Source organism: Apteryx rowi, unplaced genomic scaffold (genome assembly GCF_003343035.1).
Source record: "Apteryx rowi isolate R43461 unplaced genomic scaffold, aptRow1 scaffold_562, whole genome shotgun sequence".
Lineage (NCBI taxonomy): Eukaryota > Metazoa > Chordata > Aves > Apterygiformes > Apterygidae > Apteryx > Apteryx rowi.
Window position 1 is genome coordinate 180,408 of NW_020450830.1, and position 15,380 is coordinate 195,787.

At 40.7% G+C, this 15,380-nt stretch overlaps 1 protein-coding gene across 8 annotated transcripts in view; it reads right to left on the reverse strand.

Moving 5' to 3' along the window:
• TRAK1 (trafficking kinesin protein 1) overlaps window positions 1-15,380 on the reverse strand; it is a 92,294-nt gene that overhangs the window by 40,931 nt on the left and 35,983 nt on the right. The window contains exon 1 of one of the 8 annotated variants that reach the window (XM_026081942.1): window positions 12,094-12,124. The exons of the other annotated variants lie outside the window; for them this stretch is intronic. Within the exon in view, the coding sequence (XP_025937727.1) occupies window positions 12,094-12,118 (25 nt within the window). The 5' untranslated portion in view covers window positions 12,119-12,124. Of the gene's footprint in view, window positions 1-12,093; window positions 12,125-15,380 lie in introns of those variants that run through there. 8 annotated transcript variants of the gene reach the window in all.

Consider the following 15,380-nt stretch of genomic DNA (forward strand, 5'->3'; position numbering starts at 1 on the left):
AATAAAACTGGGTGAGATGATTAATCACCAAGGTGAAACCAGGAGCTTTGTCAGACTGAAGCAAGTATGCGGAATTTTCGTCTACCACCACAGATCATCCTTCAAGAAGCCACACGGACTTGTTTAGAAGTCTGCACCACGGAGGTTTTTTCTTTTCCCCTCAAAACCACCGCTAATCTGAGGAAACAGCAACACCTTCTGCTCCACCCTTACATATTCTTTTTATTTTCATCTGCACTTATGTCTTAAACCCTGTCATTCTGAAAAAAGGGACTGTTAACAAAGTTAGACAAGCCGATGGCATTAAGCGCTGGGTAGCAGGCTATAAGGCACGCTGCTCCTCCGGGATTTACCCCGGCAGAACACCAGTTACAGCGCAGGCTCACAGGCTGGCTAATGATGCTTGAATATGCATCCAGTGCGGGGGTGTTTGGGGGGGGCACCTAATGCCTAATTAGCTTAAAAAAAGAAAAAAAAAAGAAAAAAAGTGCAATGAATACAGTAATGTTACCGGAAGGCAGTTTGTCAACCTTAGTAAATAAGAATGCCAGATTTATAAATACACAGTATACATGCATATAATCTCCCATCAATCACCACTAAGACACAAGAATAATATACTCTGAGCATTGCTGTGCTTGATATCTGTTGAATCTTTTTTTTTCCTGTCATACTTGAACAAATTACAGCAAAAAGTGAACTTTGTTTCTGTTTATTTTCTTATTTCTCAAGTTCTACTTCTGAGGATGAAATCTTGAAAACATTTAAGATATTTAGTGACACCAGTAGTCCCAAGGAATTCCAAAGAATACCACTGACAAGTGTTCAGAAGTAAATTACATTTATCCAAATAATTAAGTCTGCAAGCAGTAACAGTTAGATGTTTACACTTCAAAGTAACAATTAGATCAAAATTACACAGCAATATAGAAAGTGTATAACTATATCATTATACAAGCAAAACCAAAATGCATCTGCAAACTGCAACTATATAGTCTACTTTTGGCCAGTTAACCCTGATAAGGTTTCCACATGAAGAAAATTGCATTAGCTTGCAGAGAACATGAGCTATATTAAACAAACAGCATATTCAGAGAAGTTTTCCATAAAAGCTCCACAGAAAGAGATTTGCATTTACAGTGTAACCTCCAAAAGCCTACTTGCAATGACAAATTTAAGATCATCATAAAAACAAATTTCTAAACATGATAAGCACGTAAGTCATCCAATAAAGTGTCTATCAGAAGCCCTGACACCGATGGTTTATTTTCCAGCACAGCCGTGCACTACACAGTTCCCTTGGTTACAACATTCCCTCAGTGCTATAAAGTAGGGTTGGAGATGACTATTAGCAAGCTCATTTTAACTCAGTCCCTAGCACTAATGACCACCACTGATTGTGGCTATGGCAACCTGACACCACCCTCGTGCAAATGAATGTATAACCTGCCTAACATCCAAACTGATACTTGTGTGGTGCTCCCGCAGGCTGAATATAGTCACTTTGCTGGGAGAAAAAGTGATAAAGGTTGATACATGTGGCTGCTCACTGCTCCTTCAGAACTTGCCATTTAATCTTTAACAGGAGCCTATCACCATAGCCCAATATTAAAAAGCAGATTCGATAAACATAATGCCAGAACACTGTGCTGCATACAGGTACAAGTTTATTTTTAAAATCAACATTTTTGAGTTGCAAGGAAAAGGTGCACCTGACAACTTCACACAAGCAAATATGAGATAAAGTGAAATATTCCTTTTGAATTTATGTAAACTGAAAGGTTCAGTGCCAACAAACCACAGAAACCATCACAACAGAGACTTACTACTAGTCAAGCAGCAGTGACCTAATCACCAATGGCTTTTGTATATCAAAACTTCTACCAAGCTTCTGTCGGTCACTACTTTTCAAAGTAGAAATGATATATTATTCATCCTCGTGAATGCCCAAGTGGAAACTTAGATTTCATTAGATTACATATAATAAAATGCCTCCTTCAGTCAGCTGCCTTCTCTCAGCATCCCCCACCACACACACAGTGGAAGTACAGAGCTACCAACCACCAGGAAGGTCGTCCTTTGGGAAGGAAGGCAAACTTGCAAAGAGATGTTGCTCTCCATCCATGGGAAACCAAGGCTCAGGGGGAAGGGGAGGTGAAAGAAGAAAAATGGTGGGGGAGTAAACCAGGAGAGGAGAGAAAACAAATTCAGTAAAAGCATTTAAAAAACCCCAAATGGTGTCCAGGTACGCAGTTAGTCAACCTGAACAAATTACATGATAAACACTTGGCCAGTTGCTAGTGTAGTAATTTTATTTTCCCTAGTGCCCCCATTTCAAGTAATCAATGTTGTGATTTGATCAGTGAAGAATGGGGGCGGGAAGGGGGGGGGGGGGAGGAATCTCCAATTCTCTAATGGATCCCACTTAGCAGCTTTCTAGCCTGCCTGAATTTCTGATGAATACATGAGCCTGGTAACACTATTGGAAAGATAAAACAAGAGCAAATGAAGGACAATGCTTTGTAATATAAAGCCTACAGTGCCAACTTACTGACCTCTTTTCTCCTCACTTGCAAACCAGCAGTATTTTTGCTTGAGGGTGATAGAAAGTGCAGTGTCTAAATGCATGCATACAAACATCCAAATCAAATACACTTTATCTCTCAGTTTACAGAGAGGGCTGTTGGGCAATAAAAAAAAAATAAAAAAAATTGTCTGCAGCAAGCAGATGGACCATAAAATTCCAGAAACAACAAGTTAGAAAGCAAATTTTGATAACTGCTCTGAAGCCGATATTAATGTCACAGATCCAAAACAGAAAGCAAAACAGAAAATTCTTATCAAACTATTTTCATGACTGCATTAAATATATGTAATCTGGGACATATTTGTGTTTCAAAGTTCTTGGGTGTTTTAAAGCCAAGCACAAACAGACAAATGCTACGCAGATCAAGTTATGTCCTCCACCTTAAAGTACCTAGTACCATCTTCATATGCAAACTGATGGGTAGCCACATTCCTGCGCTTCCCAATGTGAGTTACAGTTGAAAGGAAGTACTCGGCTTTTATTTCTCATCACCCACTTAACACAGCCTCTGACTGGAAGCTTCCTGCAGGCTCTGAGCTCTGCATTGACTAAAGCATCAATTCCCAAGCTGAAGACGCGCAGGCAGAAGGGAGAAAAGCAAGTTCCTCCCTGAACAGCACCCAGAAAGGCAGACGGTCACACAGCTTGCTGCTTACAGAGAAGTATGTTTCCAGGAACAGGACAAAGCCATGCAGAAGAAGGGGAGCAAGAGTACTACTACTGTAAGCTGCTGCAGGGAGCCACCACCTCCCAAACAGGCCATGAAGAGGGGAAACGATCGCCCGGGCCAGTAGTCACAGGTGTCCTCAGCCCCTGCTCCCCGCACTGACCAGCCAGAGCCAGCCCCCAGGGACACGACTCGCTGCTTGAGGCATGCCTCCTCTCCCTTTTTGAGACCTATCAAGTAAGGGACAAGTTAGACAACTGCAAGTAAAAGAGAGCAACTATGGTTGAGGAGTAAAGCTAAGCTCTCTGTCCTGCTCCTCTTCCCATCTATTTCTAACTGCTGGGAAACAGAAGTAGGGGGATAGATACTGGCATAAAGTTTGACTTTTAGATCAGATAACACTGCATAAATTTGTAGAGTCTAACATGCAAGGCCCCGGTGCATGGCGATTTCCTTACTACAGAAAGGTATTGAGAAATTACACCAGGGCAAGGGAATAACGGTCAAGCCTGTGTAGATCTCCAGGAATTTTAATGCCTAAACTTACTGCCAAGGTGACAGCAGGGGAGAAACTTATTGCTTTTCACAAAATTCCCCTGCCCAAAGCCTTTAACTATGGCAATGCCTACTGTGCTCCTTTATCCTTTAGTCATGAGAAGCTCTGCCTCATGAATAGCTCCAATGCTTCCCTCCCTTCTGCTCAGAGCTCTCTCCAACCACTGAAAATAGGATGGCAACTCCTTTACATGTCAAGTGCCACCCACCTAGACCTGCAGAGCAGGCACAGCAACGCTGACCAGCTGTGCTTGTTACTGTCAGGTACTGCTGGGCAAATCCATTAGGAATCGGAGACCCCGGCAGACTCAGACTCCTCAGTTCACATTGGTTTCATTTCTGAAAGGCTATTTTTGCACTCCAAAAGATAAAGCACTTGCTAAAAATTAAAGCTTCAGTTCTAGAGGTACCGATAGGTTTGCTCTGGCACCGGTCACTGTTAGCACTACACTGACCTGAGTGAAGTGCATGAGGGCTTCTGAAACTGCCATATTACGTATTTTGCCTTCCAATTGTACACACACAAAAAATAAAAATAACTTAAAAAAAATCTAAAATGTGCCATCAGCTCTGCTTCTGACCCAGACTAGCAAGATTTTACACATTTTAAGGTCTATGTGCTACTTTCTCTTCCACTAAAGAGGTTAAGTTTTTGGCAGCCCAGGCTAGACTGGGGCAGAGGCTTAGGTCTGCTGTGGCTTGGCACATTTGAGACAGGCCTGAGAGAACACATTCATCTGAACAGCTTAAAGTTTTAAGAGACTGTCATCACAGGAGCTTGGAAAATATGCTTCTGGGGCACGACTTGTTATAAGTCGAAATTCAAACATAACACACCAGCAGTTCCTACAGCCTCATGCCTCCCAAGGCACAACAGCCAGCCAGTTCCTGCAGAAGGCAGACGGGGAGTTCACCAGGTGGCTGCGACCCTGCTTAGAGGAATAAAGACTGGTCACAGCACGCCAACTGCTTCCCAACTGTCAAGTCACACCGTGGGCGAGCTCCACGGAGGAGTCTGAAAGAACATAATGTTGCGAGCAATATACAGTCAGCATGTACATAAGAGCAAGGTGAAAAATAACTGCCGTAAGTTCAACAGGTAACACCAATAGATTCCCCCCCCCCTTTTTTTTATAGAAGGGTCACAAGTTAGTTTGCTGTGATTTCAGTGGCACAGTTTGCAAATGAATTTTTAATATTAAAGGTGCAGTTATTGATTCTTCCAGGAAAAAAAAAATCACCTTGCCATTTAAGCTATGATTTAAAGGGTGTTTACTTACTGCAGTTTCTCTCATACGGTATTCAAACAGCTTAGTTCCAATTATTAAAGCCTCGCATACAGACCTACGTTATTACTTAATCTCAGGTTTAAGAAACAATGACACTATTATTTCTTCCCAAAAGACTATGCCCAAACACTTACGTTGGTAGCCATTTCAAAGTACTTCCTCAAAACTGGGCACGAACAGTAAAAAAATTTCTCGTGATGAATGAAGGCTCAAGTTCAAGGAAATTTCAACCAGTGTCATAAATTTGTTACTTCTATTAGCATAAATACATATCAAAATATAGTAACTTGGAAAAATGCCACAAAGCAAAACTAAGATAAGGAAAAAATGCCTGGAGAGAACAGAAGGCTTTATCTTCTTCTTGTCTCCATGTTTGGGCCCCACAATTCATCCTCATCTTCAGAGCACACACCATTTACTGATACAGCTCAGAACAGCTCTTCTGCCAAAATTAAAAAACTTTTCTCCCAGGATTTTCCATGATTTATTCTCCACTATCCACTGAATTACTGTCTTGACATTCTCCTCCTGACTTGTCCCCATCCATTTCTTGTCAGGAAATATCTGCACTGCAGCTCTTGCAATTAGTAAGTGGGCCTAAAGCTTAAACCAGGATCTGGACTGTAAACCTTTAGGGTTTCTTAGGGTTTTTAAACCCTAAGATGAAGTTAGAAGCCTGTATTAGAAATCCATGCATTGTCAGCTGTATCCCTCTCCTAAATACATCATCTTTTCTTATTCTGCCAATTCTTGGGGGGGAGGGGGGGAATTGGCTGTGCTAAAACTTTCAAGAATTGCTATTCTTCATTTTCTTTGCTTTAATGTTTGAAAATCCAAGCCCTTTTAAGACCTCAGTTCTAGTCAATGTCTTTGGAAAATAAAACAAGCATTTAACATTTTCTGTAAGTCAGACCCATGCCATGCCTGAAGTTCAGATTCCAAAAGTGATCACTGGACTTTTCTTTTCTCTCTCTTTTTTTTTTTTCTTAATTAAACCTGGGCTAGATTCTTAGTCTGTACTTGTTCAGCACTTCAGATGAGGAGGGTTTTTAATGTACCTGTTCGGTAAATACACTGAAATAGTAATGATCGGTTGCCATCACAGGTCCTAAACAGGTAATAGCCTTTACCTGTCCTACCTTCAAAGGGGAGAATCAAAACACAGCACCAGTTTCCCAGGGATCTGACTCAGCAACACACTAACCAAGCAAAGCTGAAAGGTCGTCCGTTCACAGCTCTGCTTCCTATTGGTAATAGCTGAGCAGACACCATCAACTACCCCTGTACAAAGTTTCACTGCAGTTGGCTCACAGTACAGCTCATCAACTGAAGAGTAAACACGTTGCTGTAAGGCAAATAACCTGCAACTCTAAAGCACGACACTGACTCTAGGATCATTCTGCCTAGACCTTTTGAAGCCGTTTTCAGTGCCTATCAAGAGCTTTCTTTCTATAATGGCACCCGGCACAACGCTAGCTCTAGAGGCTTTACAAAACAGGACTGAGGGGCAATCACAGAGTAAGTGTTGCGACAGGGAAAACCAAATAACCCCTGAAGTAATAAGTATACATTTTGCTCATGCAACAGGCAAATCAGGTAAGGGGTCTTAATAATACACTTTTTTTTACCTCTTGTTTTCATTAGCATGTTAAGAAATACGGAGCAAACAGCAAAATAGTTTTTGTCCCTTCTCTGATTTTCCTTTCTCCAATACAGAAAATGTATAGCTAAATGTTTCTTCTGTTCAACATGGAAAAGCTACACGATGGTGTCTCCATCTGCTTTTCTCACAGCATGGGTTGGCTCAACCCCAACACAGACACTATCATTAATAAGTGCACTCACATACAAAGAAACATAGAAATATCATACACCTTTTTTTGTGCATTTATATCACTACTACACTGTGACCTGAATGTATAGGTGAGGGAGAGAAACATCTTTAAGAGGCATTTCACAGGCATACTGAGCTTCTGAGGGGAAGGTGCTATAGAAACAAAGGGCTAAATTTATCCAGATGGAAGTCAGTGTTTTTCTTTCTCTTGAACTCAACAAGAACGGTTTCAGACTATACTCCGATCTCCACAAAATGTAGAATCAGTAGCAAGAATAGCATTATGTATGTTTCAACAACCATTTATTCACCCATAAAGTAGGAATCAAACATAAACTATGCTGGACCACCTAGGTACCAGTTTCTACCCTGCCCCAGCCCCCAGTTTTCAAGTTTCCTTTTTACCACTGTTTTCTCAAGCATTTATTTTGCACAAACAGGCAAGTTATCTTAACTTCCTTCAAACACATACAACAGGGAAGATGGAGAGATTCTGAGGCGAAGAGAAATATGACTGAAATCTAGGTGGAAGACATGAGATTTTTGAGAAAATCTTCACAGGAAATGCATAGGACTTGAGTTACTTAGGTAACAGTATTCAAAGAGAACCAATATCTAAAAAAGTCCTTCTCACTCTGAGGTTTTGGACATAGGATTTGTTTCCCTTGTTTCACAAAACTACTGCTTTAGAGAGAAGTTATTTCATGCACTGTAAACTTAAGCGGTGCATTTTGCCTTTTGCACCCGACGCCCTGGACAAGTTGCTAGAGCAGCTGGCTGCAGCCTTTGCACGGGAAGGTAAAGCTCACTCTACAGCAGGTGCGCAACAGGATTTTCACCACACTCATTCACATTCCCACTAACTGGCCTGCAGTCCTGCAAACATCTATTATTTCCACAAAGTACAACAAGTTTTTGGGGTTGTCTGGACGCTTAAAGCACACAACCAAAAATCTGTATTGTTTCTGTGTAAATGCTTCTGAGTTCATTGTTGAGCATGAGATTGTTGCCTTGTTCTTTTGCTCATCTTTAGAAATAACCTGTTGGGAATGATAACCTAAAACACACAGTCTCAGACAAACTGTACATACAAAGAAACCCACTACATTTCTAAAGAAAAACGATTTCCCAAATCCAATTTCATTATAAAAACGTTACTGCATAACCTACCTTTGTTGATAGTGTATTTATTCTCTAAGAAGTCTATACAAATTAAGATTAATCCTATTCAAATTTTATAGAGTATTTTCTTACAGCTTCATCCAAAGGAACTGGCTACACATTAAAACAAAAAAGTAATGTTTAGTAGGTTTAAATCCACACACACCACTGAAATCACTTATACACTGCCATTTACTAGCATCAAAGCTTAAAACCAAAGGTTAAAAAGTACCTTCTTCCAAGATATCAAGGCTCTCCTCCCCGTTACACCTGCATGCTTTCTCACTTTCCTTTGCAGAGTCATATTCAAAGCTTTCCTCTTCATCTACTGACATTGCTGAAGTTATCCCAGATAGTCCCGTTATGATGCCTTAGTGCCACATAAGATAGAAAGTCATTCCCACTGAGGCTACATTTCTGGGGAGAGCCAAGCAAGGTCTCCACAGGGCAGGATACCATCTTTCTTCACTCACATACTCAGCTAAGGAGCTCCTGAGTGACTCGGTATTTGTCCTTAGCACAAGGGCTTTGCACTGTACAGAGAGGGTGGAGGAAGGAAGAGACCATCTGCCTAATAATTACTGGAAGATTTACATTGCTCCTCAGACCAGCTCTGAAGACAGGCAGTTTTCACTCAACAGCTCTATTAGCCTATTTCATACAAAGCAAATTGGACTGACAGCCCCCAGCCCGACTTCTCACTTCAGCAAGTTTCTCTCTTCTCAGCCCCTGCTTTTCCAGGTTAAGTGGTAGCTTCCCACAAGAGTCATAGCAACAAGGAAGTCTGCCCCAGCCTCGCACTGTCACACCTGATGAAGGGTGTGCACCTTCACAGAGTTAAACCACCCCTCAAGTTGCCTAATGTTGCAAGTAACAAATTTCACAGGACTAGGGAATAATTTAGGACTGTATATGCACACCCTAATCCCATTCAGGGGAGAGATCCTGAGAATTGCAGCTCCTGTATCGTATGGTCTCACCACAGCATCCACAGCACAGTAAAAGCCACTGTGTAAAGAATTGGGCAGGGCGTGGTGGATGTTTGGAGCTTTTTTATTCCTTTCACAAGAAGGACCACACTTCTACCAAGCATTTAACTGACATACCATGACAGCTCTAAAATACCATGTTTTCTGCAGTCAACTTCACTGTTCTGTGTGTTGTGGGAAATGAAATACCTCCAGTCCTGACATGGCACCCTAGTAAATTTTCAAGGGCATGCATATCTTTCCCATTCTAACGGCAAACAAAACCTCTTGTGCTCAGACCTCTTGGTTTCCAACAGGTTGTGTCTGCTGAACTTTACCACCCACGTGCGACACGTTCGCTTTCTCATTTAACCTTTTGCAACTATAGATATATGATGTTTGCCAAGTTGCCTCCCTTACCTTCAACAGCAGATAGGTGACCTTTGCCTGTTGCAGAAGTCATTGCTATCCGGGTGCCGCCTCCGCGCCAGAGAGCAACGTGCCCGCTGGCAGCACGGGGGGCCGCGAGGCCAGGGCAGCCCCCTGCCCTCGGAGGGGGCAGGGCTGCTGGCGAGGGAGGTGGACAAGCACCACGAGCCCTGAGCCCTTGGGAGCAAATGTGGCAAAGACAAGAGGGGAAGCGGAACATAGCACTAACAGCAATGTAGAAACAATTCCTCTGTTGTTTCTCTATTACCGTTTCACTAATGGTGTAAAAGTACACAGGCAGTACAAGAGGAGAAGGCACTGGTTTTATGTAATCATAGCAAATTACTCTGCTGGAAGTTTTTGAACTCTTGATGTTTATATATGCACAAAATAATAATGCTTATATAACAGTTGCCAATGGATATGAAATGCACAGAAGTGGTGGTTGAGAAAAGAAACACAGATTTTTGAATAAAGAAAAATCTTACTTATTCTCCACATTACCAACCTGGCTTTTGACTGTCAAAGTTAACTGCAATATGCATCAGCAGCAACAGACTCAAGGATTCAGTCTGGGCTAAAAAATAGGATTGTTCTTTTCTCCCTATACCATGACATTAAAGATGTAATTTTAGTAATAATTTTGATTATTCCTCTTTTCTAATTTCATAACTTGGTGCTCTCTTCATTTCTCCCCTATAAGAGTGGCTCAAAACCTTTTAATAAATCCAGTGGACAGTAAGATTCATAAGTACTCCCTTGCCTCCAGCTTATGAGGCTTTAAATAGTTTCAGGTCCTGAGATCATTCACAAACATCATTGAGCTTGTAGAAATATTGTCAATTTACATATTTGCTCTAGGTACTGTTTCCCACTGTTGGTATTTCTTCTTTCATTCATTGAGAAATTAGAACTTGAACTTCCAGGATCAGGCCCCGAAACAAATTAATCCAAGCCCCTCTTATGCAATACTTTCCTTGATTAATTTTTCCTAACAGTTTATTTTTTAAGCAACACTGATATTCAAAAACTATGAGAAAGATAGTGTTGCAAAGCCTACATTGATAATACTGTTAAAGCACACAATAAACATTGATGCAAATTCACAATGGGTGGAGAAGGAACGTGTACTGTACCCTCACACTATCAACTCATTTTCAGTGGTCTTTTGCATTGATCCCTATTAGTAGTACAGGAATATTTACATACTAAAGATTAAGAGACAGCTCTCTGACAGATATGAAATAATAAGCAGCTATGTATATGGAAGAAAAATGTTAAATTGTACATGGTTCTGAAGACACATTTTCTTATCAGGAAAAATTCAAAGGAGATTTTTAATATTTCCTGTGAAGACAGAATCAAGGACTTGAAGAACTTACCAAGGCAAACATTAATTTAATGGGTTGCCACTGCTAAGTAAATTTGGTGTATTTACTCTAATCAACTCACTTAGCACATAGGCTACCTCCACTCTGAATTAGCTTCTAAAGATATTTACCGCTTCCAGCAAGTTTGCTAAGCAAGCTGCAATGCATCAAACCTTCCAAACACGCACTTTCCTCATGCAGCACTTGTACGACGCAACACACTGCCTTCACCAACTTTGCAATCAAGAAGGAGACGCATAAACCCGGATCTGGTTTGAAGGGTGCGGCTGGACACAATACAGACAAACATTCTTATCCTGACTCACCACTTCCAAGGAATTCCAATGTATTCAAAATACTATAACCTTCCCTTATCAGTAAAAAAAAAATCTAGGTTTTCGCACATAATCACCACAATTAACTAGCAATAACAATGCTGCATTTAGCACAAAAAGATTTCTACATGAGCAAACAAGTCCTAAAAACAGCAGCTTAAACAGCAGCACCTGGATTTTAAAATATCTTGCTAAAGAAATATAGGTGTTGGAGGGTTGAGGGTTTTTTTTTTGGGGGGGGGGGGGAAGGAATAATTTGGTCATTGAACATGCAGTTTTTGTTAGCATGTACAGTCAAAGAGATTGTTCAGATGTTTTCAGGCTTTGCATGTTCCACACTTTCTCAAAGGCCTACCCAGATTACCTTTTGTCATTCAACCAAAAGGATTTTGAAAAAGGACAGCATGTTACTTTTGCAGAAAGGGACTAAAACAGCTGAGCAGATTAAAGAGAAAATATCTCTATACTGAAAAATAAGCCAGGTGCAGATAAAATTAGTAGCAGCAGCTTAAGTCTGATTGGATAAAGAAGAATCAATGGAGGAACACAGAAAAAGAAATGACATGACCAAAACAGAAGACTAGGGAAATTATATGAGCAATTGCATGAATATAAGTAAAGTACAACCACATTGATCGAGCATGGAGATAAAGGATGTAGGAGCACAACATGGACAACCATAACGAGAATTTTAGCTGTGCACCTGGAAGGCAAAGGCTGTTTCAGAGATTGCATATTAAAAGAAACTGCAAAGTTCTGAGAGTTAAACAGCAACATCCACTCAACAGCCAGGGTAACACCCGAGTTACTCTGTCCACAGGGATGGAGACAAAAGGGGCTAACGTGTGAAGGAGATAATGAATCATCATAAATGTCCAGACATCAGCCAAACTCATACAAGTAAGATAGAAGGTGTCAGACATGCACGGTTTGAGTAGGAAGGCTTACTGCACCATCCACAGAGCAGGCAGAGGACTGGTATGCATTTCTGAGGTTACCTGTAAATAGAGAAAGAAGTGGGGAGATCCAAGAGCTCTCACAAAGAACCACAGCAGGGGATGTGAAACATTCTCCTAATGCTTCCTTAAAGGAGAGATCAAAAAGGAGGAAAGAATTGGGACACTGATTCACACATGTCAAAGCAGACTGATACAAGCAAGACAACAGGCACAGGTAGCTGTGTCTAAAGAGGCTGACAGGTCAAGGAGAATAAGCATTAACACTGTTAATTATTGTCCAGCTAAGTAGGAAGCTATGGAACTTTCTGAGAATAGTTTCAATGGAAAGGAAAAGGGAACAGAAGAGGAGCTCCAAACAGTAACCGCAAACTGAACAAAAGAGTAAACATTTCAATATGATGAGGAGGAAGATACAGATAAGAGTTAGAAGCTAGGGAGAAGGGCAAAAGCAGCATAAGAGGTGCCAGAAAGATCAAGAAGGTGGGATGAAGTAACTTGAGCAAACAGAAGAGGTTGGAAGCTTTGGCATGTGTGACAAACAGCACGCAGGGTGATTGGCGGGGGGAGTAAGAACATTTTCTCCAGAAGAAATTCCTGAAACAACAAGAGAAGACAGAAGGAGCCAAACACACACAGAGTCACCCGGAATGGCAGAGAGTGAACTCTCAGGCCTTAAAGTGGAGTTGTTCAGCTAAAAAGAAAGGAGCAATGGGAGAAAACTGAGAAAAGAGTAATTTGATCCAGAGTCAACCTGGATTTCTCTCAGAACAGAAACAGTACTGTTGTACTGTTGGAAGAGGCTGTTCCTTGAGAGGAAGATAAACACTGGGGTGACCAAGAGGCACAGGGAGACGGCTGTTCATAAAGATTCCTGCAGATAGCTTACTCTTACCTGTTTATCTGTTTGGGAGCTTTTTTTTTTTTTTTTGGTGTGTGTTTTTTTCCCATGTTGTGGGAGATGTTTCTTTTTAAGAATCTATTTTTCTTTAAAAAAATTCTACCTAGATGAACTTGAATTCTGAGAGAAAGTGACATTTTATCATCTTCCCACCAACTGTTACCAAAAATAAACTCTGTAAAGGACCTTACATAAAGGATTACTTCATTATTCCAACCCTAGAAAGTCCGGAAAGATTTGTAAAATGTAAGTTTGAGCATTTGTTCATTTGTTTTTGCAATGTATTCAAAAACCGAAATTACTGCCATCAAATGCAAGTTGAAAATGTCATTACTGTGTTGGTCCCTATGGAAGTTCAGTTAAATCTGAGGTAACAGAGTATTGCTTCATTTCCTATTTGGTTAAACGATACCATTAAAACCTAATCCCGGTGCTATTTTGGAATGCTTTTTTCCTTGAAAGAACCTACAAGCTGCTAAATTATTAAAAAAGTAAAACAAACAAAAATCACACCTTTTAGATGAAAATCCAAACCCCATATCTTTGATAAAGAATGAAAGAACAATTTCATCAGAAAAATAATTCTGTAGGGTAATTTCTTGGGAGGTTTTCTAATAGTTTCGGTGTACTGCTCACTCCTCCACTTTTACACTTACCAAAAAGAAAAAAAAGAAATAGGGCAGGATTCACGACTGAATGCAGACAAACATCTGAGCTCCAGAGAGTCCATGTATAGCAGAGAAATAAGCTCTCTAACCATGTTTCATCTTGTCTTAAAATAGATATTTAAAACAGGTCAGCTGAGCTGCAACTGCCTATCACTCTCTACTGATTATAAAGGGAATCTCAGGCAAAAGACTTGGATATAGATGTTTGATTCCCTACCATATATTTGTCAAGAGAGATGAATCTCTTCTAAGATGTCACCTACTCCAGGTTTTGGAAGGAGCTGTATTTTTTACTGTACTTTTAAGATGCCTTTTATCTCCCAGTACAATCAGAATACCTCTCTATCAACAGGAAACCCCAAAGCTATTTTAAACCCAAATTCATATGCCAGTGCCAGAGAGTATGCCTTCCACAGCCCCTCCAAAATTCTCCTCTCTTTCTCTCACGCATTTCACCTCGGAGAAGCAAACGAAAGCTTAAGACCATGTAGTTCCATTAAACCTTACAAGAGTGCCACTGACCCAAGATGCTGAAGTAGGACTGATGGCATTATCCTTTGATCATGATAAAAGGTTACTCTTAAAGCAGTATGCCTTACACATAGGAGAAATGTTTCCCTACTGAATATTAAACTCTGCTTTCTCTTTAGAGAGGAAATCACTCCCAAATGTTTCAAATAGACAGTCAGCACCAACCACAGCTTGTTTTCCTGGAAAAAAACATGTTGGGTGAGGGTTCAACACCTGCAAGAAAACTCATAAGCCCAGGATCAGACCAACCTCTACGATGTTCTTGAGGTCCTGATCCCACCAGGTATTCGAACGCTTTCCCAGTACCTGTTGCTTATTCCATTAGCATGGAACTCCCCTAGTTTCCCCAGTGGAGTACGCACCTTCAGACTATCACCCAGCTACAGAACTTCAGAGCAAACCGATGAGCAATGGAGCTCTCAGCTCCGATATTCAGACATGACACACTTTCGCATAATGGACAGTCACCACAGAACCATAAAAAGAAACATAAAAGAAAGACTCTATATTTAATCTGGAAAAATCAGCTACAATTTTTAGTGACAACATAACTGTTCTATTTCTTAAGCTTCCAAAACCAGGCCAACCCAGCCTGTTACATCATGCAGATTAATCAGATGCTGCAGCATTTACTAGGGTTAAACCTAGAGGACGAGAGTTATATAATAGATTCATCCAACTAAAAGTGGTCAGATCTCAAATAAACATGCAACTTTCTTCTTGGAACACACTGACAGTAATGATCACTTACATACAAAGTTCAAGTTTTACAAGCTTCTGAAACTGCATTTACTGTTGAGAAACACAGCACAGAGAAACAAATGGAGGCACATGACACTGGGAGGCCACTCAAGGCCTTAATAAGCCACCCAAATTTTGACACACACACATTTTACTATTCATGTCCCCTCCAATACTGTCATCAAAACGTTATGAAACATCTTTGTGTACTATATATGTACAAGCCACATCCCCTGGGCCTAGTCTCCTTAACGCTTTTCATTCTTTGCTTCACTGTGATCTTGGACTTGCCTTATTTAAGCCAAACTCTTCAACCAGAATATAATCTAGATGCAACTATTGTTTTCCCAAAGCTGCATTCTGTTTCAAAGGGCTACCACTGAGTACC